The sequence below is a fragment of the Opisthocomus hoazin genome, chromosome 4, assembly GCF_030867145.1.
Source record: "Opisthocomus hoazin isolate bOpiHoa1 chromosome 4, bOpiHoa1.hap1, whole genome shotgun sequence".
Classification (NCBI taxonomy): Eukaryota; Metazoa; Chordata; class Aves; order Opisthocomiformes; family Opisthocomidae; genus Opisthocomus; species Opisthocomus hoazin.
Genome location: NC_134417.1, coordinates 76,403,551 through 76,429,364, shown reverse-complemented (window position 1 = coordinate 76,429,364; position 25,814 = coordinate 76,403,551). Strand labels below are relative to the sequence as shown.

General features: G+C 42.3%; 1 protein-coding gene across 2 annotated transcripts in view; it reads left to right on the top strand.

The window, feature by feature from the left end:
* Window positions 1-25,814, top strand: part of MKX (mohawk homeobox) — a 47,542-nt gene that overhangs the window by 5,325 nt on the left and 16,403 nt on the right. For both annotated transcript variants that reach the window (XM_075419591.1, XM_075419593.1), the window contains exons 4-5: window positions 4,317-4,470; window positions 6,126-6,461. In XM_075419591.1, coding sequence (XP_075275706.1) covers window positions 4,317-4,470; window positions 6,126-6,461 — 490 coding nt within the window. The remainder of the gene's footprint in view (window positions 1-4,316; window positions 4,471-6,125; window positions 6,462-25,814) is intronic.

The following is a 25,814-nucleotide window of genomic DNA, read 5'->3' as shown; positions in this document are numbered from 1 at the left end:
AAAATATACTGTTGAAAAACCCTTTGATTTTCTGCCAAAATGCCATTTAGAGAATGAATGGCTGGGATTTTTTGTTCTTCACCTGACTGCTGGCCTTGGAAGAGGTCCTCAGCAGCTGCCTGGACGATGATGTTGGTCCCAGTAATATTGATGGTATAGCTGTAACTCTTCTCCACATGCTTTTCTTTCATCTAATGAACCTTATTCCAGTATGTGCTATCTATCTAAAGGAGCTTTTACAGGACCGCAGCACAGGTAAAACCGATCCTTGTGTGAGACAAGGAGGTGAACATCCAGCCCTGTTTTCTGCTGTGATTATTAGTACAGTAGCTGCGTGTCAAATCTTCCACAACTTTATTTTCGTTAGTTTTGCTATCACCTAGTTGACTGATTTTGAAGTAATTTATTCTACCTCACTAATACTTTGGCTTACCCCCCTGTTCCTGGGTGCAGTGGGACAGCAGGGGTCTGTTCCAGCTGCGAGTCCAAAAGCACTGCAGAAGCAAAGTCGAACTCTTTCGAGGAGGTAGGATTTTGCAGGAATTGTAAATCATCTTGCTTCTTAATAAGTAGCAGCAAAACCTGGGGCAAATGCTGGGCTGACTTATTCCTGAGCAGGCCAACAAGGTCTTCGGGAGTCCTCAAGGCAAATGTTATTGCAGCTTTCAGTCCAGCAGTCTGAAGTTTTCTACTTCCCCAACTGCCAAAGCAGGAAACCAAAAAAGCAATATAGTTTGAAAAGGCATTTTATGTTTTACTCCAATTAGATTCCAATTCAGAATCCAATAATTTGTCCTATTAGTATGCTATTAATATGCTACATTTTCATTTGTATTATTACCACAGTGCTTGATTTATTTTATTTTAAATTTTGCTTTAGACATTCTTGTGAAATAAAGAAGAAAAATGGCTGTATGTTCCTTCCAGAAAGAAATATGAATGGCTGTATTGTTGAAGAGAGGTTTCTTGCAATACTAGGATTAATATATTGGTCATGTGATGCTATGGATTTAATAGTATTCACATTCATAAAGGCCTATCTGGGTTACTGGAGGAGGAGAACCGCTTGATTTCTGTTCCCTTTCTGAAACTTTGGCCACTCTTAAGCAGTGAAGCAGACCAAATTACAATAAAATTGAAGAGGCTTTTCAGAAGTATAGCCAGAGGGTCAATGTTTCATGATGCTGATACAAGTACCTGATGCTCTTTGGGAATGAGTGAGCTGATGTAAAATATGGTTGCTGGAAAGCACATCTATTTTTGTTCTCCTTGGATTTTGTCTTTTTACTTCTTGAAGAACTACGTGATTGTTATTTTACAAGAACAGTGAGTTGCATCATGATTTTTTCCAAGATACCTGGTTCTTTCTCTCTCTGAGACAAAGATTTTCCCACTGACTTGTACATAAATCATTGTTTTGGGGTTTTTTGTTGTTTTTGGAGGTCACAGTAGTGTGACTTGGGGCCATCATGAAGGATGGGTGGATTTTGGCAGTTGTTTCTGTTTGTAACAGCTTAAGTGTGGTGCAAACAGGCACTTACAGTGAGTGGGACCTACAGCAGTAGGCATGCAACTTTTTAAAGACCTGATGGATACATGAGACAAGATTTGAGGCTGTTTGAAATTAGTGACAAAACTGTGCTTGGGTTTAAAGTAGCCAGGAACAGCCTGTGATAACCCTGGCGGTGGCTGGAGCTCAGGGTGAGAGCGCTGTCTGGTACAGCTTGTGGCCATGCAGCCTCTTCCAGTCCGCCCACCTGGAGGTTGCCCAGGACTGAAGAGCGGGAGAGGTGTTGCAATTTCTTGATGTCTTAGAGATCAGGATTTTCCAGCACTGTACTCCAGTGCCCAAGAGCAGGAAAGCACCCAGAGATACCACACCACGGATCTAGCCTAAAAATCTCTGAAGTGGTTTTGCCTAACGTTCCTTCAGCTTTAACAGGCCTTGTTGTAATTGCATTTGGGAGAAGAGTTTCTGGAGTGAGTTTGCTGCTTTGTGCTTTAGCTGAAAGCTCCTCTTGTAATTGCTGACTTCAGGTTCTTTCCTAATGATCAAATACTACTATTTCCTCCTCTTGTAGCAGAGGACTTAAAATATGACTCATCTTTTCGTATTGATATGCAGAAAGCAAAGCGTTGGCATGGGAAGAATGAGCCCAAAATAAACCAAGAGTACCATGCAAAAATCACTCCTGCTAAATTTAATTGCTTCGATGTATGAGTCACACTAATACTACCCGATCTTTCTTTTCTGTACGTGGCACTTCACTGATGAAATATTTCAATATGTAATAAAATGGAGCATAATGCACCTCTGTCTAATGAGGTGTTGGAAAGCTGTCAGTTTTGTAAGATGCTGCAGTAACTGCGATAGTATTCATTGGGACCCTGGATTGATCCATCTCTATCGTCACATACTTGATTTCAGAGTTACATTAAACCGCGCAGCAGCCAGGTGAGAGCTGCTTCAGCTGAGCAGCCTGGAATGACTATGTTAACGGCATTAGAAAGTGGATGGATTCCAGCCCACCCTCTCTGGTTTACTGTAAAGATTGCTGTGTCAATATGATGAATATAAACAAGTAGCCTTGGAAGAGAATGAAAATTACTTGCTCTTCTCTGCCAGCTACAGTTTTGGTCTTCTAACCTGTCATAGTAAACTACATGGTTTGTAAAGTTACGTGTTTGGCATCTGAGTGCTGATCCAGGGCTCACTGTGTTTTCGGTGGAACCCTGTTTTGTGTAAACATGGTTTTAAGTAAAATCAAAGTGACAGGCTCAAGGCGCCACTTGTAAGTGCTGGGTGGGACTCTGAAATGAAGTTCTGTTTTTGCTTTAAGCAGATAGTGCTTATTTTTCTCCTAATTGCCCTAGAAGAGATTATCAATCCAGAATAATTAGCCAAATACTTCTGTGCGATTTATACAACCTTAGCTACAATGGGCAGATGACAAAACTAGGGCCAAAATCCAACACTGAGGTCTACAGTTTGGCTCTGTAGTGGGCGAGGTAGCACATATTGATCAAATGTGTGTTAACGTGCTTTGCAGGTTAACATAAATTGAATGGTGTGATTGTTACTAGGTCAGAACACGAATGCAGTAGTCTCGGCTTCCTCTGTGTGCGCTTTCACAGCACAAAGATGTGAGCGGGGCTGTAGACTCTCCCGACATTCTTTACATTCCCTTTTGCAAGTAATGCTACTCTGCCTCCTTCTTGCAGAGGTCATGTCAAAATACGTTTAGTTCTGCAAGGAGTAAATAGTATTTTTAAGACCTGATTTATCATTAAATAAATATTGTTAAAGTGTAGGTAGCTTGGCTCTGCTCTTGCTCATAGTAGGGTTATGGTAAGGTCACTCTGTCAGTATCAGTATTTCCTATTTTATGTATTTTTAAAGTACAGTAGGACCAAGGCCAGCATTTTCTCAGGTACGCTTTCATGCAAGGTGTCTGCAAGTACGCACATCCCATTTGACAGTTTGATTAGCACTGCTGGCACAGAAGACTATGCCATGCCCTTTTGCTCCTTTGGTACCCAAAGCAGTGTGATATCCTTGTGTTTGAGCCTGACTTTGTGGTGACTGGATGCTAGAAGGATGCTAACGTGGATCCCTTTTGCAGCGTCAGACTCCAGAAGATGCTCTGCAGCTGCGAAGGAAGACAAGCCAGTCTCTTGTTTAGTAGTGCCTGTGTGAAGAATCTGTATCTTCAGTGCCTTTTAGAGTTTCCGTAACAGAAAGAGTTCATAAGAGCTGCTGCTTTGTGGTGCAAATAGTTGATTTTTGCAGTAGCTCAAAGGAGGTTATATTCTGTGTAAGACTTTCCTGATACCACTAGCTGTCAGAGTACTGATAAGGCACGAGGGAGAATTTGGGCTTTTATATAACCAAATTCAGAATGGGTTCTTCTGTTCAACAGAAGGATGGTAGCCTTACCCAAATGTCAAAGGCACATTATCTAACATTAGCTAGTACTTTTCATTTAAGATGTTAGTAATATAGTGAAGATTCATTGAAAGTTCAGGGCATTATCTTTTAAAAAAAGAAACATGGATAGAAAATTAGTGTTTGGGACACCTTAATTAAAACCTTGTTAATAATGAGGGTTTAATAACTTGGGAAGGGTGGAAAGCCTGAACCTGCCTGCCTGTCTGAGGTTCCTGGTCTGCTCAGTGATAGTTTCGTGGACTCCTGTTCATGTTTCACTTGTTTGCCATTTTATTAGGATATACAGAAACGTCATAAAAACTGTACGGGTTAGGTTTGTTTGTTTGCATCATTTTCAATGGAAACTAATACGTTCATTTGTATGCAGGTATCAAACTGGTTTGCCAATGCAAGACGTCGCCTGAAGAATACTGTCAGGCAACCAGATCTTAGCTGGGCTTTACGAATAAAACTGTACAACAAATACGTTCAAGGAAATGCTGAACGACTCAGCGTGAGCAGCGACGACTCATGCTCTGAAGGTTTGTTGATGCGCTTTTTATCAGTCTTTAACCAATTAAAATGTATTTATAAAGTATCAGATACCCTAAGTTAGCTCTGGTTTGTCACAAAATGCCCTCGGTAGATCTGCCTTTACTTTTTCTTAATTCAGTGCCAGTTTTGTCTCCCAACTACTGTGCAGCCTTGCGAAGTGGGACTGTGTAGGTTAATCGGGGTGACAGTCTGGTTGCATGTTATTTGCCTGTTTCACATAACATTGTTACTAGAAAGATAATTGTTAGTTCATTAGATTCTACAAGCCTATTTCTTTAATCTACATTAAAGGAAAAAATTGATTACATTTGTTGGTTTAAGGAAATGAGAAATCTCTTGTCTGCTACTTGCCTTGATGGAAGGACTATAGCAATGTCACATAATTAACAAGAGAATGCAATTAACAAGACAATCTGATGAACTTCAGTGGGGTTTATTATATGGTGATCTGAATATTCTTGTTACTTATTTCATGTGTTTTACCAGCAAACGTTTTCCTTAGAAGGTGCACTGGAATTCTCTTTGTTATCCAAATTAACAAATGTAAGAATTTTTTAATTGCCACCCTATATTTTTTAATAGAACATTTGTATTAATTATGTCTGTGGGTGCTTTTTTTAGTCGTTTTTGATATGGAGATACATTGACAGGAATAAATGCTGCAGAACATTGTCAGAAATGTGTATGTGAATTTTTAGAAGAATGTGCTTCAATTTGTACTCAGTTTCAGTTCTCTTTGTTCTGATTTCAATTTGTATTCACGTTGCTTTGCACTGCCCTTTAAAAGATTGGTTGCAGGACAATTAAAAGAGTACAGTTTAAGCAAGTAAGCTTAAGTATGTCATAGTACTCAGGAGAATAAAATTTAAAGTTATCATAGTAAGAAGTCAGCTTATTCACCCAGATTTTTTTTTGATCCGAGGGCTGGAGCATCTCTCCTATGGGAAAAGGCTGAGAGAGTTGGGACTGTTCAACCTGGAGAAGAGAAGGCCCTGGGGAGACCTTAGAGCAGCCTTTCAGTACCCAAAAGGGGCCTACAAGAAAGCTGGAGAGAGACTTTTTACAAGGGCATGTAGTGATAGGACAAGGGGTAATGGCTTTAAACTGAAAGAGGGTAGATTTAGATTAGATATAAAAAAGAAATTCTTTAGTATGAGGGTGGTGAGGCACTGGAATCCCCCCTCCCTGGAAGTGTTCAAGGCCAGGTTGGATGGAGCTCTGAGCAACCTGCTGTAGTGGAAGGTGTCCCAGCCCATGACAGGGGGATTGGAACCAGATGATCTACAAGATCCCTTCCAGCCCAAACCTTTCTACGATTCTATGAATTTGAAATGTTTATCATTGAATTAGGGCACTTCTCAGTTTTTTTCTACCTGCCTTGTGTTGCTCATGAGCAAATTAGACCCAGACACTGTTTTATACAGTTAATTAATTTGGAATAGCTGGAACATCTGAGAACCCTGGGAACTAGTGTTAGCGATGTGTGAACACAAGAAAACGAAAATCGTTGTCTAATGCTGAAGTCTAAAATTATTTATCTAGGTTTAATTATATTTATAGCAATTTAAAACACCTAGAGAAAGCATCTTGTTAAATATTAGGTATTCAATGCAATACTGTATCTTTCTTCCTTTATTTTCAGATGGAGAAAATCCTCCGAGAAACCATATGAATGAAGGGGGATATAACAAACCAGTTCATCACACTGTGATTAAAACTGAAAGTTCAGTAATAAAAACAGGAGTGAGACCAGAAACAAGTGCCAGTGAGGATTACGTATCACCCCCCAAATACAAAAGCAGTTTATTGAATCGTTACCTGAATGACTCATTGAGACATGTCATGGCTACCAATGCAGCTATGATGGAAAAAACAAGGCAAAGGAATCACTCTGGTTCATTTAGTTCCAATGAATTTGAGGAGGAATTGGTCTCTCCATCATCATCAGAGACAGAAGGCAATTTTGTCTACCGGACAGGTAAGGGATTCTTTCTGCATCGTTTCTAATACAGCCACCTTTGGTGGGTGGTGTCCCCTGGGATGAATGCCACCTGACTGTGCCTTTTGTGAGAGCAGATCACTCCTGTCCGTTATGTCCTGTGAGAATAGATAACTCCTGACCGCCCTTCACTCGCTGGAGAAGTTCTAGCCTGGTATTGGCATTAAATGCTGTTACTGGCTGCTGATGAAGCTGGTTTGCTTTCTGAGTGGAGCCATGGGGCTGGTTTTTGAAATAACACTTACAGGCTGTTTTTGTCAGCACTAAGACAAGCCTCTTTAGAAGGAGAAAAACCTTGAGCATTCTGTTACAATAAGGGAGGACTAGAGGAGAGGTAGAGTACTCCATGGCCCCAGCTGGGAGGAAGAGGAGGCCTTTGAAATTGTTTGTGGCACTTACCTGGGCCATATGCACCCCAATGGAGTGCACATGAACATCTTGCCCTGTTGTACAGCATCTTTTCTGTCCTCATAGTGCCTTCTCCGGTACGCAGCCCTTCGGTGCTCATGCATCTCTTAGGGATGCGTGGATTCAGTTTCTGCATCACTCTCCAGACACAGTGCACTGAACTAAGGGGCCACGGACTTGGCCATTAAATATCTTGGCATAATGTTTTTTTGAAGGGTTACACATAATTTATTATTTTAATCTTATCAATAAGAACATAAAAGCATGATTTATATCATCCATTGTGTTACCAGTCAGAGGAAGGCACATGGGACTGCCTGGTTGATGCCAGTAAATTGCCGTAAATCAGGGCAAGATCAGGACCTGCTCGGGTCCCTGTGGGGCAGGGAATGCTTCAAGGCTCCTCTTGTGAAGCTTGTTCTGTATTTCTCTGGGGACGTAAGGCAAAGGCTGTCCTCTTACCTTTGAAAAAAACGAAGTTTTGCATCCCAGGCTCTGGAGGTCTCTGCCAGCACCTCAGGGTTTCCATCCATCGCAGCAGCCCTTTGCATTGTCCCGGGCCCTTTCTTGGGGGGTTATACTGCCAGAGACCACCCTGTGGGCAGTGTCGCTTTCGGGGTGGAGAAGTGCTGGAGGTCTTTGCACTAAAGTTAATAGAGATTGAGTTGTTGTACTTGGTTCCCCTTGGCTTCCCTGGCAGGCAGGTTTGGTGCCCCTCGCCTTTGCAACCTTTCAAGTTTGCAGCCTTTTCCCTCTCTTTCCTGGCACATTTTATGTGATTTTTTTGTCCCTGTGGAGGGGCGACAAGGATTTCAGAAGGCTGAATGCTCTGGTGGGGGTAGGAGGACATTGGTGCATGCAGGTCATCAGGGGATGACCAAGGGGGGAGTAGGGACTCCACAGAGAGACGGGATCTTGTGGGGAGCAAGAGTAGTGCGTGCATGATGAAAAAGTTTCAAAATTAACTCTCTCTGTTCATTTAGCTTTTTTCTGCCCAACATACCAAATGCATTTGGTCTGCATTACAGGCGTATTGTCTGCCAAGTTTTATTTTTAAGTGAAAAGTTACTCAAGAACAGACGAAGCAACTCAGATGTGTAAACTTCTGTTTTTCTGTACTTTTATACCATAACTTAAAAATGGACACAATGACTTTTTAAAAATTGTAATAAATTTGCTACTGGATTAAGTTCTTCTTGCCAAGTTTCAAGCTGCACTAAGAAGTATGGTCTTTAATGAGAAGGCTGAGACAGGCACACTGTAACTGTGTGAGTTCACAAGCTGGGCTGGAATGACTGAAAACCAGTATATTTGTCCTTAAAGATTGTAACTGACATTCTTAGAACTCCTCTTGAGATCGTATTTAAGTCAGTTCTTAAATATCTTTGTTAATATTTTGAAGTACTGTGACCTTTGATGAGAACACGCCAGCAGCTCTCAGGATACAGTTTTATTCTTTTTATACTTCCAAAGCAGACAAACAGTAGCCTGCTGATAGAAGGAAAAAGATCATGTGGGCACACTGTATTATTTGCTATAGCCTTCCTATGTATGTGTGCACATTCAGGAAATAATAGGTATAAATAGGCTTTTTTCAGCTATAAGATTACAGTCCCATAAATGATTTTTTGATGATGTTATAACATGCAGGAATTGAGCCCTCCACGAAAAAAGCAAATATTTTCAAGTTATCATCCATTCAGGAAATCTGTTTAGAAATAGATTAAATTATCCAAATGACTGTTAGATAGGAAGAGATAAATTATGAATTTTTTTAATGTCTTTGTAATTTGAATACCTGGCGTGGTGGTTCTCAATGCAGTCATGCAGCAGACCTGTATCTGTGTTCTCAAAAATAGCTGCAATCCATTTTGGTGAAGGAAAATACCAGGGTGTGGCTGACTGTGCCACTCGTACCTTCCTGAAAGCAGCAAGTGTGTTTTCAAGTGAGATATCACCACTTACAAGGAGCAACCTACTGCAATTTTTTGAAACAGCTGATTTTTAACACAAAGAGGTTGAAGCAGAGTTGTGAAGTCCCTACTAGATATTTTAGTTTAGGAAGACATTTTGAGTCATATTTCAAAAAACACAGGATGAAAACTGATGGATATTTTATTTTTGAGAAGCGTTTGGCAAGGTTGTTGTGCTCCTAAGAGCAGGCAGTCATTGGTGGTGAAGCAAATTCTTTATTGTACTTCCCTGGAAAAACAACTTTTCGCAGCAGATTGCAAGTAGAAAGCTTACTCACCACGTCTGGTTCGTGTTACGGGCCGGACCCTGATTTCAGGTACATCAGTGTGTCCAGAGCGACTTTGCTCGCCCAGTGCCTGGGGTCAGCGTGGCCACGTGCTGCACCAGATTAACAGGGCACGAATGCCGCGTCCGATGACAAACACAAGAAATGGCAGTTTAAAGTTGATAAGGAAAATGGGTTGCACGGTTTCCGTCTGAGTCATTAACATGCTTATAAAGAGGGGGCCGTGTGCTACGCTAGCTTCATGCAACTGGGAGATCCCGTGTAGGGGTGAAGGGCAGGCTGTACAGCCAGCTGTCGGGAGAGCGGCCTCGCGCTGCGCGGTTATTGCCAGCTCCTGAGAAGTGGCTTCGGTGCCGGGGCGGGAGCAGCAAGCCTCGGGCCGGGTCCCCTGCGGGTGGGGGGCCCGCTCGGCTCCGTCCCCACACCAGCCGCGCAGCTGGAGAGCTGCCGCGGGAGGCGAGGTGGCGCGGGCGGCCGGCCGGCACGGGGACAACGGAGCGGCCGGTGCGGAGTGCGGCCGTGCTCGGTCAGATATGTCACATATGTGAGCGTGTCTGTCATAAGCCGATATGCATATGTAAATAGCGTGATATACACGAGTGTGTTCACTTAAGGCTGAAAATTTCGTTTCGGATTAATCCTAGTGCAGGTACGATATATAAATATATATAATTGGTCAAATATATGTGTTAAACTGACCGCTGAAAGGCTTGGTTCAGTGTTTTTGTTCAGTTAAAAATCCGTGTTGGAGAACAAGTTTTCATGAACTCCTTGGCGTGCTGTCATTCACAGCAGGTTCTCCGTGTGACAGGAATAACTAAAACCAGACTTGCCGATCTGTATGTGTTGTACAAACGCACACAGAAACAACAGTCTGACTGCAACGAGCGCTCCAGAAACCTGTGAGGAAAAGATCTAATAATGTTTATGCTGAGGCTGGAGGTAAATCTAAAACGGCAGCGTCGGTCTTTGGTTTACGGATCACTAAAATGCTGGCTTTCTCTGTCGTCGCGCTGCACTGCTCTGCGCGTACCCTATCGACCGTCACCTGCGGGAACGCAATGTTCTGCGTCGTTATAGCACGAGGAAACGAAAAATCCCAGTTTTCTGGGATATCGCTGTCTGGTGAGCTGCGTTTGGTGAACGAAAGCAAAAATTGAAATGAGAGAAAGGGAGACGAAATGGCAGGACGGGGAGTTTTCTAACTTTTTTCTGTGGGCAGATTTTCATTGATTTCACTTTATGTGTTACTTAGCACAGTAGAAAAGCCAGAACAAATGAAAAGAGTGAGGAAACTAAAGGCTTGCAGGCCTGGAGAGGAGGGTGGCTTTTAAAAAGCTCTTGAATGACTGGTTGATTTTTTAAGATGTTTGATCTCTATTTTTAGACATTTATACTCAGGAGTGTGCTCTGTTTCTGATGCTTTCCTTACTACTGCCTTTTTCTTTCCTCTCGCCTTCCTTGCTTTCTTTCATTTGGATCCTGTAAAGTTTGTGATTTATAAAGAGTGATCCTGGGTCGTTTATGGCAGCACACCGAGCGCTTCTGATGAGACCCTCAGCACACTGCAGGATCAGGCCCGCATTCATACAGAGCACTTGAATGTAAGGGTATAGCCGGACACAGAAGTGCTACAGAGAGACACACGCAAGCTGCAGAACAGCGCTGTGATTTTGTGTGGTCCTTGCCAACTTTTCCTCACAATTTAACATTTTTAGAAATTAACATGTAATTTAAAAATGAGCTATAAAATTTAAAAGCATAATATGAACACAATGGAACCCCTTTTCAGAAACAGCTCGAGGGACCCGCAAAAACCGCTAGTACCAGTGACTTTTGCAAGTTTGATCTAAACGGTGCAGAAGACCTTGGGGATACTTTAAAATAAATGGTAACCTGGGAGAGCTGAAGGAGGTCCTTGTTGCAGAACCTAATGTCATCCAGAAGTGAAATGGAAAAGGGGAATGTCAAGTACAGTATTAAATGCACACAGCAGCATAACTGCAATTTGAAGGTTACACAGTTAAGATCATATTTCTGCAGGAATTTTATTATTACATGACCTGATTCGTCAACACTGAAATAGCATGGAATTGAGAATTGCAGAGAGGATTGCGTTTAATTTGCTGTTCTGTTTTTTTTTTCTAAAGAAAGATTAAAAGGAAACAGCTTTACTACAGGGACAGTGTCAGGTTTAATATACCAGATGTGATAGCCCATACTTGAGAATTTTAAAGATCCTGCCTGCTCCCTGCTAGTTAAGTTGCTTGTTCACTTTTTAAATTTCATTCAGTTTGAACAGCGAAAATCAAATAAGCTGCTTTTTCTTTCTAATTCCCTTTAGTTTCTCAGTTTCTCAGTATTTGAGTTGCAAGTGGAATGGGTTGGGATTATTTCCACATGACCCTGGAAAACGGTGCTTCGTCAGAACTGAATCTTTTTGTGTGGAAAGGTAGCATTTTCAACCAGAAGGTCTCTCAGGTAGGGGAATGGGGAAAGAGAGCGCTGGGTGGGCTGGGAGTGTCAGCAGAGCACCCTCCCAAAAGCCTGGGCACCCAGGGGCTGCCGGCAGGCAGGGGAGGGCTTTGCCTGGAGGAAGCGAGGTGGGAGGCAGCGCTCCTGGCAGCGGTAGCTTTTCTGAGCCATTTCTCCCCGCTCCCTGCTTTTAATGGTCAGTTCTGTGGGAAGAGAGAGTACGTGTTTTCTCACAGGTGCTGGGTGCAAACACTGTGCATCCTTGTTTTATCTGTTTATTTTCAGATGCGAATGGCTATGAATGTTTTTTGGGCTTTTTTGTTTTTTAAATCCAAAGTATTAAAGATTCTGGAGATGGCCTATGTGTGGGTCAGATGTGCTTCTAACAGCAGCAAGGTGGTGGGACATAGTTTGGGTATAACTGCTGTGGAGACCCCATGGAGCAGAGGAGGTGCATGTACACCTCTGCTGGTTTTGCTGCTGTTGATGTCACGGCAAATTTTCCGCGAACTTCGGTAAAAACTAACTCGAGCCAGTCGCTTGGCCGCAGAGGCTTTTCTTCAAGTCAGCTTGCTTCAGGGCAGCACGTCTCAACTCCTGACAGCTTTATCATCGCAGAGGATGAGACATTCTTGCATGAATGATTTGAAATGGAAAAGATGACAACATCTGACCAAAAAATCAGAGACACCAAAAAAATCAAGGGTTCAGCCATGTTTCCACAACCACAGGTTGCTGCTGCCCGTGCCGGTACAGCAGCCCGCCTGTGTTTCTCCGAGACCATTAAAATTTCCCCAGTGCAAATATTCACAGCAGCGGCCAAAAAAGCAGCAGACCCCTGCGCTTGCCCAAGACCTCTCTCAGACACAGCAGGAAAAATGTATGGTGCTGTCACTGATCACTAACAACTATATATTTTCATGCTTCTCTTCAGAGTTAGCCAGTGCTCCAGGCCTCGGCAAGGGCTGTTCCCTGGCAAGCCTTGGGCCTCATTCATTTAGTGAAGGTGCATGTTCAAAGAGAGAGAAATATTTATCCCCATTTTCCCATTGTTCAAAATGTCTTCAGAATTATGCTTGGTCTTAAAACCTGAGGCCAGCCCAAATATGAATGTTTCAGGAAATTATGTGCATGGAAAAGCACATGATCATAAATCAGACTGTTTTCCCATTTTAGCTGTAGACTGCATGGCTAGTAATGAATATAATAGGGAAATTAGTAAGAAAAATAGCAGTTAATTTAAGCAATATTTAACAAGTGTGAAGCTACAGCTTGGGAAAACTGATCTAGTGAAATGAATGTGATTCCTTCTTCCCTTCCACTGCCTGAGCAGTGAGGATTTTCCCTGGTATCCAAATTTCTGTGCAGATCTCCTAGACCAGAAACATCGGGCTTCCACGCCGCCTTGCAGCGTGTCAGCTGGCCTGGCTTTAGTGCTGATCTGGGGGATCCTCAGCCTTGGAAACACCGGCTGGCTGCAGCCACTGCCGCTGCCAGCAGTTGCGTGCATTGCAAAAGGAAGCACCACTCAAACGAGGAGGGCATACGGGGGGTCGGGGGGTGATAACGAGATGAGATAACGGGGAAACGCACCAGCTCGAGTGGACGGGGATGGAGTGGCGCAGCATTGGGCAGGAGTGCAGGTTTGTGTGCTGTGGGTTGTCTCCAAAGCCTTCCTGCCCTGCGCTGCGTTGATGCGTGTGCAGAGGGACCCTGCCACAGTGGCTTTGTCCCCAATACGCTTCTGGGGGCATGAAGGAGGATATGTCTGCTCTCTCCCCTACCCAGGAGTAAAATGTGGTTATCAGCTGTTTGTGCCAAAGAGGGGATGTGGGCCAATGAACATGAAATATGTGGCACGAATTTGAACATGAAAGAGAGAAAAAGAGGAACAAAACACAAGTGTTTGCAAAGACAGAAGCACAGAGACGTGTGCCATCACCCCATCGGGAGTGACTTTGAAATCACACACTTTATATATCACTGGTTGGAAAGTGCTTTTGAGTGCAAAGCTGTGCCTGGAGGCAGATCACCCCGGTGCTGGGTTGTGAGCAAAACTTGTGCAGGCTCCGACCCCAAAATGTGCCCGTTCTGCTCCTCGGGGCTCACATGGGTCTCCGGCTGGCTCTGTCCCTGCACCAAGACATCTGCCCATGACACCTGCATGGAGGAGAAAGAGAAATTACAGGGCAAAATCCTTCCTTTTGCCCAGTGAGTTACTTTTACATGTGAAATCTATCATCTCCTGCACAAGTAACTGCGATCTTCGGTGACACTTACACAGCAATCTATGTGCAGTGCCCCAAAGCGTGACCAGGAGGGAGCGGGATGCAGGAAAGTCAGGTGCAGGCTGGATGGAGCAGTAGCAGGAGGGGGACGAGGGCTGGACTTTCCACGTTCTGGGGCAGTAAATTTAAAGGAATGGCGAGCCCATAAAAGTTTCACTTCTTTCTGGAAAAACATCAGAATTGAAACTTCATACCTGGTGTGGGGTTTCTGCATGTCCCAGCCTCCTTCCGCTGCTGGGAAGAAATAACACGACTTTGGGTAACACCCTGGTAGATTCTACTTGTAGCGTAGACTGTCCCCCGCGCAGTGTTATGGTGCTGCTGTTCATGTTGCTGAAGTTAAGGCTGTGTCTGTCTTTCCATTAGAACCCTTTTAATCCACAAATTTATGATCCAGCTGTAAAAATTCAATCCAGACTGAAACTTGGCATGGACAGTGTTCATTCTCCCATCTGTGGAAGGGATTTAAGCAGGTACATCCCAGTAATAGCCATCCGAGGTAGGCTTGTAAATTTGGAGCATGATGACTGCTGAATAAAACTGTGAGCTTCTCAGTATTCCTGGAGTTTGAAATACTTTATGCCCGTGATGAGACTAGTGGAAAGCAGCTTGTTTCTATTCAGTCATACAGCTGTAAATAAAGGAAATGTTTTAGGTTTTTCTGTGTTTGCTTACATGCATAAGCACATGCATTCTCCATACCATGGCAATATTTTGATGTGGGTGGAAAACCCTTGAATCTGTGCAAAGTCTTGCTCCAAAGCAAGGTTTGATGACTCCCAGGTAGCGTAAGAAATTATATTCATGCTGGAGCGAACAATAGAATTTATCTGTTGATCAGAACATAAAAAAATAGGGAAATAGAAAGACCAGATTGGGTTTTTATGGGTGGATTTTCAATTAGATTCTCCTTAAAATATCTTCAAAACTGATTCAGTATTGAACTGCAAAATTAGTTTTATTCACCATCACTTCCATTTTAATTTTCTTTTCTAAAAAGCTGTACACTGAACGTGCTTGACCAGATAGACTAGTAATCTTATCTGATCCAGCAAATCCTATTTCCCTTTGCAGGTTTGTGGTTTTTGAAAGTCATTCTGTAACTTAAAAAACTCCTTTATGTGTTTAACTGAAATTTTTTAGGTCATTTGTCCATAATGTGAATACCAGAAACATAATGATGAAAGCAGTTTAGCAAGACCAGACTTCTGATCTTCCATCTGTACTCACTGAGAAGCTTTTGGGAGGGTTTTGGCACAATTTGAGAAGTGGATTGAAGGGATCTCAATGTGGACTAACGTTAGATGAGTTTATACCCAGCCATGCAGACAACTCTTTGACTGTATTCAGAAAATATGGGGAACCTGTGGGTATTGTTTGTGTATGAGATTTTTGCCATCTTGATGGAGGAAGGGGAGCGCTCATAAAAACACCTGTTCAGGAAAAGCATCCCTCATCTTCATCTGTAAAGTTCAATTTCTAATTATCCAAAACCAGAAAAGCAGAGTTGGATTCAGTTTTATTCAATCCACTTCACTCCAAACTTAAAAATTTGGGTGTGAGATACAAGGAGTAGATGTGGAAATTATCAGTGATTAGTAAAGACCATTTGAGGTCTTTTATGCTTTATGGCATTAAATTGGCATCAGATAGCCACTTTAGATCTGTTAAAGGAGAAATATGTCCTAACAGTCAAAGCACTCAGAAGGCTTGTATAATATAAGTGAATTTTAGGTGAGCTACAAAAAAAAACAAGCAGGAGTTTAAAGCAGGAAAGTAAGTTGGAGAAGTAAACTGTATTGTAGAAAATCTGGAAGAAGTAAAAACAATTCAAACAGAAAGAGATCAGATAAACAGCTAGAGCTGGAACAGCCGAAAAGAAACACACAAAAATAGGTAAAATGAAATTCCAACAAGCCATGAAATGTATTTTCCTTAATTTTTCACTGTGGCCTTGAAACCTGATGTTGGAGACTCTGTCTCTGTTCTTTCACTGATGGCCAGAAGTTGAGGTTACGATGACCAGATCGTTTGCTATGGCACTGACATTTCAAGTTAACAAGGGTTGCCAAGACTCTCAGTTATGACACCAAAATATACCGACCGCTATTTCTAGGGCCAATTTTCAGTCCCTCCCTCATGCCTCCACATTGATTTAGGCAACAGATGCATGAAAAGGAAAGCAACATTCAAAATAATCCCTTAGCTGAAGCTGGGGGAAGGTTGGCTAGTGGGCTGTAGCCAAAATTCCTTAAATGTTACAATGTTTTACATTTCTAAATGTAAAAACTTTCTTTCCAATGTGAAGTACCAGCCAAATGTCTTAGTTACGGTATCTCAGAGTGAAAACTGGCATATGGCCTCGTGGTCATTTGTGGGTATTGACAGATTTACACCATCAAAGATCAAGTTAAATGTTGTCGGTTTCTCCATCTCCCCTTTACTTTGTCAGGCTTTTTTTCTCTCAGTTACTATTTGTCAGCTTAAATCCAGTTTGCTGGAAAAATGAAGGCTCTTCACGACCTGGCTCTTCAGGAGCGAATTGCCTCAAATTCTTTCTGCTAGCCAAGGTATTTTGTAATGCATTGCAAAACAGCAGCGGGATTGCTCTCCTTGCACTAGATGTACTTTGTGGACTGGACACTGTGGGCAGTTTTAACGAGAACTTGGTGTGCTGGAGAATCTGTCTCGGCTGTTGACTTCTGGGGGCTTTTCATGCAGGTCCCTGCTCTTCTAATTGTTCTTCCCACCCCAAAGAGCCGGGGTCTGGCTTTGCCCTGCTGTGGGCCATGAGGGGCCTGGACCGGCAGCTGCTTCTCTCCCTCTCACGTTGTTTTGCTGGTGTAGCTGTTGGTTACTGCATCGCTAATTCATTTCCCCGGGATTGTCTTCAAACAGGAACTTCCTCCAGAAGGCAGTGGCCTTTGTTGCTTCATCGGGGAAGGCTCTGGCTGGCTGTAGCACTGTCTGTGTCGGCAGCGAGAGCAGTGTCAGCAAGAGCGCAGCGTAGCCTCTAAGATGAATGTCAGCTGGGCGAGCGTGGGTGCTGGCTGCAGCCTGGGGCCCTTGCCTGCCCACAGTATCAGAACTGCAGTTGTTATGGGCTTCCTAATTATTGAATCTCAGTAGTACTGGATGTTTAGAGATACTTTTTGGAGTGAAGAGAACCCCCCAAAAAAGCTGTCCTGCTCTGGCCAGCTCCAGCAACTGTAGTGGTGTTTGTAAACCACACAATCTTTCGTGTATATATATACATACACACGTACACATTTCCTCAGTGCTCTATTAGGATATCTGTGGAATTCAAGCCTGCTGCCTTGCCATTTTGCTGTACTTACTCCTTCAGCTTAGAGCTGTGCGGTAGTTCTCCATGGCAGTGAACCTTGCAAAGACAGAGCAAAAGAGGCTGCCGATTGTGATATCCACAAATGATGAGGCATCTTCCTTTCAAATCCCATACCTCACTGAGGTGCTTACTCCAGCTTGCCTAGCAAAGCCTAAAATCCTGTTCATGGAGGTCAGCAGAGAAGATGAGGCTGACCTGCAGGTATTGATCCCAGTGATCCTTTGTTTTATGCAAAGGTCTTTTTTTGCTGGCTAAATCAAAGTAAAGAAATGCTTGTTTAAGCACTTTAAATGAGTAAAAATAGCAGGCATCTTTATAAGCATGTTTTAGTACTGTCTTCCAGCATTTCTGCTGCTTTTTTCACTCCTCGTCTAGTGAGACTGTGAGTGATGATAATTTCTCCTGGCTACAAGTGCACATAAGCATTAACCTGTGTTTGTTACATTTGTTGTGGCTCTAGATAGAGAAAAGGTCATTAATATTTCTCAGTACTTTGTATCTCATTCAACTCACAGATTCATATCCCTGATTCTCTGCTGCCTAATTTCAAAAGGGGCTAAGAATTACATCTGGTCGTCAGCTCACAGTGCCTTTAGCTTCACCTGGTAATCGATGGACAGGCACTCAGCTGTTTTCAAACCAAGCCTTTGGAAGTGCTTTATGTTGGACAAACAAAACATCCAGTGCTCCAAGATCTGCTCTGGTTTTTGAGTGTTTTGGCCCCAGAGCACGCCACATGGTTTGACACACAATGTTCATGTGTTTGCAAAGCTTTCCAAACTTCATTTGGTGAAATCAATGTGCGTTCAGTGGGATCTTTGCTCACAGATCAAAGACTGTGACCCTTGGAGAACGTAAGTGCTCATACTTGGGTACTGCTCTTCCTGCATTCCTTGCACGAATCAGGAAAAAGAAAGGCTGTATTCGGCCCCACAATAGTGTGGCACTTGCTGAGGTTTGAGGAGCTCTGACATCTCTCTGCGGGCGTCGTGGCAGCTCGGAGACACCTGTTCCCTGCCCAGAGGAGCTGCAACACCCAGCCTGATGGGAGCCCACCGAAAACCTCTCCTGCCTCATGGCCGTGTCCTCTTTCCATCCTGTCCCAACGCCCTCCAGGCAGCAGCTCCCCTCTCTCCCCAGGACCAAAAATCCTCTAACAGGAAGTGTGAGACATGGCTTTGCTGGGGCAAACTTGTCGTAAGCCACTGGCCCCTTTCCGCCCACGCCCGTGGAGAGCCTGTGTCCCACCACCCAACACCTCCCGCCTATGGAAAACCAGCCCGTGGCCCCGCCTGGGAGCAGGAGGTCTCGGCAAAAAGCCGGGTCTGGGTGAGCAGGGAGAAGGGCAGCAGAGGAGGGTTGGAGCCAGGTGTCTGAAGGGGGTAGTAGGGAGAGGTGGGTTTGCACTGCCCCTCGGGGTATCGCCCCCCCGTGTGTGCCATGGGTTATCCAGTAACGGGGCTCACCTCCGTCCTTGGCAAGCTCTGCTCCATCCGAGGATTTCGCTCCCTCAGCCCCCGCGTATCTTTACAGCTGGATTATGGGTTTAGGAAAGTCGAATGCCCCGAGATCACAGATATAGGGTAACTGTTTATAGAGGAGAGGAGAAGGGAGAAAATCAACAAATTCCTGTGATATATTGTATGTCATCTGTGCGTGACACTCTGAGACCTTCAAATGCTTAAACTGAAGACCTAAATATAATTTAGTTAGTAAAAATATACCTTAGTTATAATAAAATGATAATAGTGGAACTTGGCAACAGAGCAGCTAATAAATACTACACTTCTGAAATGTGCTTGGGATCCAAGTACATACTCTTTTACTGTGTAGTTAAAGCATGTGGCAGGACATGCTAGACCAAGATTTTCTTTTTGTCTTTCCAGTGGAAAACTAAAGTTCTTTGTTTAAGTGAAGCCCATTGGGAATTTTTTGTAAGTAAAACAAGGAGCTAAAGAATTCCATTCCCTTTTGCCAACTTTTTTCCTCCTTCAAGCCAAATTATCAATTAATGGGGCATTAAATATCAAATGCTGCCTAATTATAGTCATACCCTTTTTTATTTAGGCTCCTTCAATAATTTCAGTGCTTCAAACACAGCTGAATTAGAAGATGAGATACTTTATCAGGAAAATACTGCCCTTTCCAAACCTTTTTGGCCTTACAAAAGTAAAGTCGTTGAATTTGTGTACTTAACCCTATTTCTGATTTTTTAAAAGAAAAAAAATATCTGTACTCCTTTAAGATCTTCTTCTTCCTGAGCTTCATTCTTTGCCTTCTTCATTAGCTGTCTCCATTTCGGTACCCTATAGTTTTGCCAGCAGAGCAGCCAAGTGAATGCTTGACCATATTTTTGTCTGGCTTTAGTGAAACCATGATCTGACAATAGAATACTTTTCTCTGGGTTTTCCTTCTTCCCCCGGGGAACCATACTTCAAGGGCAACCTGCTTGTCCAGCATATGAACATGTGGAAAATCCACTGCTATGCACTAATGATTTTCAGATGGGCAATTGTTGCTGAAAATCTTCCCAAGAGCAGCAGCTTCTCCATTGTAGCACCTAACCACTTTGGGACCGCATTGCTCGTAGCTGATCTGGAATAAACCCTTTGCATTTATGTATAAGGTGGTGACGTGCTACATCACATGTGTAGTAACAAAATTTAGGGGCAAAGGATGTAAAAGTTACGGTTGTGGTTCTTTTTTGGCCGTTGCGACATGCATCAAAATCTGACACTTATTTTAGCTTGAAAACATAAATGTAGGAAAAAGTCTAGCTATGCCAAAGATCCATGACAGCAAGGCAGAAGCACCCTAAATGTTGTCCGCAAATTAATCGCTTTCAAACTGTTGTTTTAAATATTTACAAGGAGACGTCACGTGCTAGGAGAGAGAAGAACGAGTTTAAATTTTAAATCATATCTATTACTGTTCTTCTCAGAACTGCATTCTTGTTAAACAACTTTCACTTTTAATCTGTAATTAAAGCCAAAGTTTTCTTTTAATTTTAAAAGCTTGTCCTTGGACTAAAATAACATGGAACATTTTTAAACATTGATCCAAGCTGCTGTAGATACATTTTATTTAAACCACAGAGCCTGCAGTTGGATTCCTCACTTTGCCAGATCGGCTACGAACTGTAAGAGTGGCGGTAATGACTGTGGAGTTCTGGATGCCACACTACCAGCAAGGACGGTTGTTTTTCTGGACTTGTTCCTCCCTTTGGGCCCTATTCATGAATGACTTAATCTCTGTGTATGATCAAGTGTCGTGCAAGTTACTGTGCACAGAAAAATCAAGGAATGCTTCTCTTCCCCGTGTTCCTTACATGGAATTGTTGTGCCTGCCTGACAAGCAGTTGGAGAGTGGTAAGGGTGGGAAGCGAGCAGCAGCAAAAACACGCACACAAAACCGCCAGAAGCCATATAAAAAGAGAGAGACAAAGAAAACAGGGAAAACTTTGAAAAACTGGACGTGGAAGTTGGGTTGGGCGGTGCATGGACAGCTCTAGCTTGCCCAGGCAGCACCAGGTGGAGGGGGCAGCCAGGCTTCGGCTGGGGGGTTCTTAGGGGGACAATTCATTCACCATGAAAAACAAAAGTGTTCCCCAATGTGTTCTCTGGAGCATCGTCCATAAAGATGATTTCTAGTGCATGTTTCTGTTAGCTTGTTTCGTCTTGGAAAGCTAACATTTACTGTTTTGATTGGCAAATCTCAAGAAGTTCGACAGATCAATGCTTCTTAGTCTTTTTATCCTCTGGACCTTATTGCTTGTGTGGTGTAATTCTGTCCTTCCATAGGATGTTAAACCACTTCACTTGAAGCCAAGACAGGGATTTTCATTAGTTGTGATATTAATTACATGATGGATGCCATACAAGGAACTTTTGTTGCAATGTTTTGGTATTTTCTTAAGAGATCCAGCAGAATGCAGGGGATGAAGCGGTTCATAACTGTCTCCGTATTAATACAGACCTCTTTCTTGGTCTTTTAAGTTTGAATAAAGTTTTCACTTACGTTATATGCCATTCTCAGTTAAGAGTGAAGAAAGGACTTGTATTACCTGAGTTGTTTTTCTCATCACCAACACCCTGCAGCCACTGCAAGAAATTCTGTCTGTCTCTCCGTGCCCTGGTGTGGGGACAGATTGCTATAGCAGGACTCCCACGTGAAACAATGACTGGGATCAAATGGGGAATAACTTGACTCAGGCGCTGAACTCCTCCAGCTGTCAATGGAAGCTACACTTGTTTGTCCAGGGCGGTGACTGGAATAGTCATTTAGCTCTTTTTGAGACACTTTCCATCCCTTTAGTACTAACAATGGACTTAAAAGATGTACTATGCTTTTCAGGTAGGCTATGGCTGGAGTGTCATTTTAGCTCTAGGAGGCAAAAGATAGAAGAAGGGATGGGGATGAAGGGGAAAAAGAAAAACCCACAGCCAGGAAATAAGTACAGGTGGGAAAATAAAGAACAGAAACTTTTGTAAGATGTAAAGAGAGGAGGCTGAGAGAGGACAAGGAAAGGGAATGCAGAATTGAGGACAAGAACAAAAAGGAAGAGGAAAGGGGAGAGAAATGGAGGGGAAGAAAGAGGAAAGAAAAGAGATCAAAGGGATTAAAGTAAGAAGAGAAAACACTGAGGAAGAAGATATGATGGAAATACTGGTTGGAATCTGGTGTGTAATCGTGAAGGCCTCTAGAATAAATTAGGGAAGCATAGGAGATATTGGCATTTTTCACAATTCAAAATTAGAAGTTTGACATTTCAAAGTGTTAGACAAACAAGGATAGATAAGCATTCAAGATATGTATTTTACCACTCTTCTTGGAAGGCACCATTGAATCTAATTACTATGTCTTGGCATTTTTTTCCATGTTACACAGGCTAAAAGCGAATACACTTCCAGAAGAGGGTATAACCTTGCTTAGAATGCAAAGCAAATTAATCCAAACTGTTGCTCACAACTCAGGAGAAAACCAGAACTTAGTCTGGGACTGGGAAATAGGCTAGTTCTGGTGCCGGCAGTGGTGGTGGTGATGTGTCTGTTTGTGTAGGGTGTGTGGTTATTGATTTTCCAGTTTCTTGATGTATCCACAATCCCTGACTAAGCTGGACCCAAAAGTATAGAAGAGTTTTCACACTTTTGCTTAATCATACCCAGCCCAGCCTTTGATGATTCCCACCAAGACCTGTTTTGAACACTGTGACTGGTTTTCAGGCTACTGTGAGACAGTTTGGCCAAATATGGAGGCTTCTCTGACCCAGCGTTCCTGAAAGTTTGAACTTCTCCCAGGTGTACTTCTTCCTGTAAGTTTTGCAGATCAGATCTCCTGTTTGAATATTTTTCAAGTCATCATCTCTAAGTTGCAGGCAGAAAATCTTCTTAACCTATTGCATAGTTTTCTGAGGGCAACGTCTTTGTGCTCCTCTGACATGAGCATCACCCAGGATGGACCAATAGTCTGATCCTGCATGGCAAATCATGCATTCCTATGTAGTTCATGATATATATAAGCCTAAAATATGTCATGCTAGATCAGATTATATATAAAATTTTCAAGTTCAACAAAAGGTTTTGTTTCTTTTCCCCCCATCATTTTTTGAAGAAACAGAGTTTATCTGAATTAAAAACACAATTGGTGATGACAAGTGGGTGGTTCTGTTTACCCTGCCACATTATATAGTACCACTTTTACTCCTTGTTTGGATAGCAGTCACAAGACCCAGATATCAAGCTGTGAAAGTATTTTTCTTGCAGCAGCCTTTCTTTTTTGGCAGGCAGTGGCTTTAGAGATGCCTCGCGTTTTGTCATGTGATTGGACTGCTGATGAGGTTTCTGTGCTGCCTCATTTTCCTGGATTCCATCTGAATTAACTCTTCTTTGGGTCACAATCATTAGCACACTTCTGAGTGAGTAGGGTTTTGCATCATAGTGTAATGAGCTCCTAATACTTAGTCCCTGTAAGAAGACAGCCCATAAAGAAGGAATTTGCTGCATTTGTTCCACATGACAGAAATCTGTTTTCTGTACCTCCAGCTGTCCACATCGAAAACACATTCCTTCTTCACAGTAATACTCCTTCCTGAAAAAAGGGACAGTGAGGGGAAATGACTAGTATATAATTGTTCCATCTAAAAACATTCAGCTTAGTCTTGTAAACACATAAACTAGTTCTTTGTAAACAAATGTCTTAATTTTCTTTAAACTGAATATTTAGATGTCAAAGATAGAGAAGCTGGATATGTCAAACACATATGGTTCCTATTGCATCAGAGACTTTCTTAATTTTGGTATTCTAATTGAAAAGACATTTTGAAAGCATGTTAACTTTACAGAAACAAATTTGTCTGACCCTCTGTCTGGTCTAGGTTTTATCCTTCCACCTGTCACCATACTCTGGAAACATCTTCCACTTCAAATGTGCAGCAGTAACAATATGCCTCATGGACCTTCAGTTACCCTTGATAGTTCCAGTGCTTGACATGGAAGTGCTCTTAGTGGTAGCTGATGTTGGGGAGCTGACAGGGGCTTAAAGGGTAGAGAATTAGAAAGATAGAAAGCATGACAGTAGGGACTATAATTTATTCGTAGGTTCTTTCCTTATTCCTGGACAATTTATAACACAAAATGCTGTAGGCTAAGTAATATCTTTAACTGGGCAAAATCTCTATCCGCATCAGAGAAATATTGCAGGTCTGCTTTAAAATATAAGCTATTTTATAAATATCATGAAACAACTACCTGCCTTGGATAAGGCAAAATTTCAGTTTGACATCCAATATATATTCGTTTTTCCTCCTACAAATAATAGGCAGAAAACTATTAAGTTTACATCTGAAATAGGTACATTTGAAATAGAAAACATTTGTATTTCAGGCACTGCTGTTAGGTTTCCTGCTAGTGTGGGGTTTATCTTCAGGTATGTGCTGTGCAGAGAGCGGAGCAGTCTACACTTGCTTGCAGGTTGAGATGGGGTGAGGTGTCTTGTGGAGCTGGGTTAGAGCTGCTTCTCCAGCAGCACCCTGAGCCCTTTGCAGTGTGGGTGCTGGGTTCTGACCTGCTGCAGTGAATGGACCAGCTGTGCCACTGGCTTTTCTCTCAATTCTGTGTAAATCCACCTTTCCCAGGCATACAGAATATTTAACAATAGATTGCCTTTGTTTTAATCCACTCACGTGTACAATATAAAGTCCACAAAGGTCACAGAGGTCAATTTAGTTATTAAATGGAAATACTTGGGTCCAAAAACCATTATGAATCATTTTGGTGTTTTAAGTTAAGGATGCAGAGTAAATTATTCCAAAAATAATGATAGCCAAATGTCATTCCCTCCAAACGTTTGTGTAATATCTATTTATCTGTGAGCAGATGACTGCTACGTATAATCAGAGGCAGACTTTTGTCAAATTGAGACTAAGTAAACACAGCTGAACACAAGCAAGTTGGACTACAACTTTCTTGAGTTTTGCCAGCGCTGTTATGACCTTGAAATGAGCGTTTCTTCAGAGCAATCTGCTTTCAATATGGGAAAATTTTTAGTGTTTCAAATTAGCAAGTGTTCATTGGAAATTTTTTCTGTTTAATTTTTCTTTTTCTGTCCAAATAAATGAAAAGTATGTATGTGCTCAAAGGAGAGCATCCTTTTTGCTGTTTAGAAAGTAGGAATGTTTTGTAAAGGAATGTGTCTTGCATGTATCTATAAGAACAAGAACAGTTAGAGAGCTCTAAACCCATCTGAAGCTCTGTTATATAATCAGAGAAAAATTTCTACTGTTTCCTTCAAACATAAATGCCTATTTTTCTAATGAGCTGTATAAGTAAATGTAGCATTTAGGTGCTATATATCTAGATACTGTTTTCATCATCCTTGAAAAAGTAGTGCTTCCATTTATAATTTTTGCCTATTTTTCTAAAACTTAGCGTCCTACTAAACATTTTATAGAGAACCTGTTTTCCTCTGAGACACGAAAAGAAACTGTTGTGAATTTATTGACAAACAGCAGTACAATTCAAACCTTAGTTTTAATATGCAAATTTTCTGCTTTCACATTACCAGTTATTTCAACAGAAAACATTTTGCTCTCTTGATTTTAAAGGCCACAGTATTTGGAGTCTTGAGGAGGCTTTGGAAGGAAGTCAAATAGGAGTCTTGCTCAAAAATTTGTCTTTCAGTAATCACAGCAAGTGAGTCTCATCTGTTGCCAATATCTCAGTTTCAAGGCACTTCTTTCAAAGGGATATTTTTTTCATTTTAAGTGCGGTATACTAACCAGCTTACGCACCAAATTCAGGGGTAGGGCACATATGCACAGCATTGTGGCCAGGGGAAACTTTCCCAAGGCCCTTGTGCCCCGTATCCACAAGTCATACTTCCCCATCTGCCCTTTTTTGGGGCAGCAATTACCATTTCCAAATTTCTAGCAAATTCTTCCAGCAACAATTAGTTTAATGCCAGCAGCCATGCATACACAGCGCCTTATGCTTGATGGGCTGGTACAGTTTGGCATTAACTTTGCAAGGCAAGTGCCATCCCAGCAGGTAGTCTTGGAT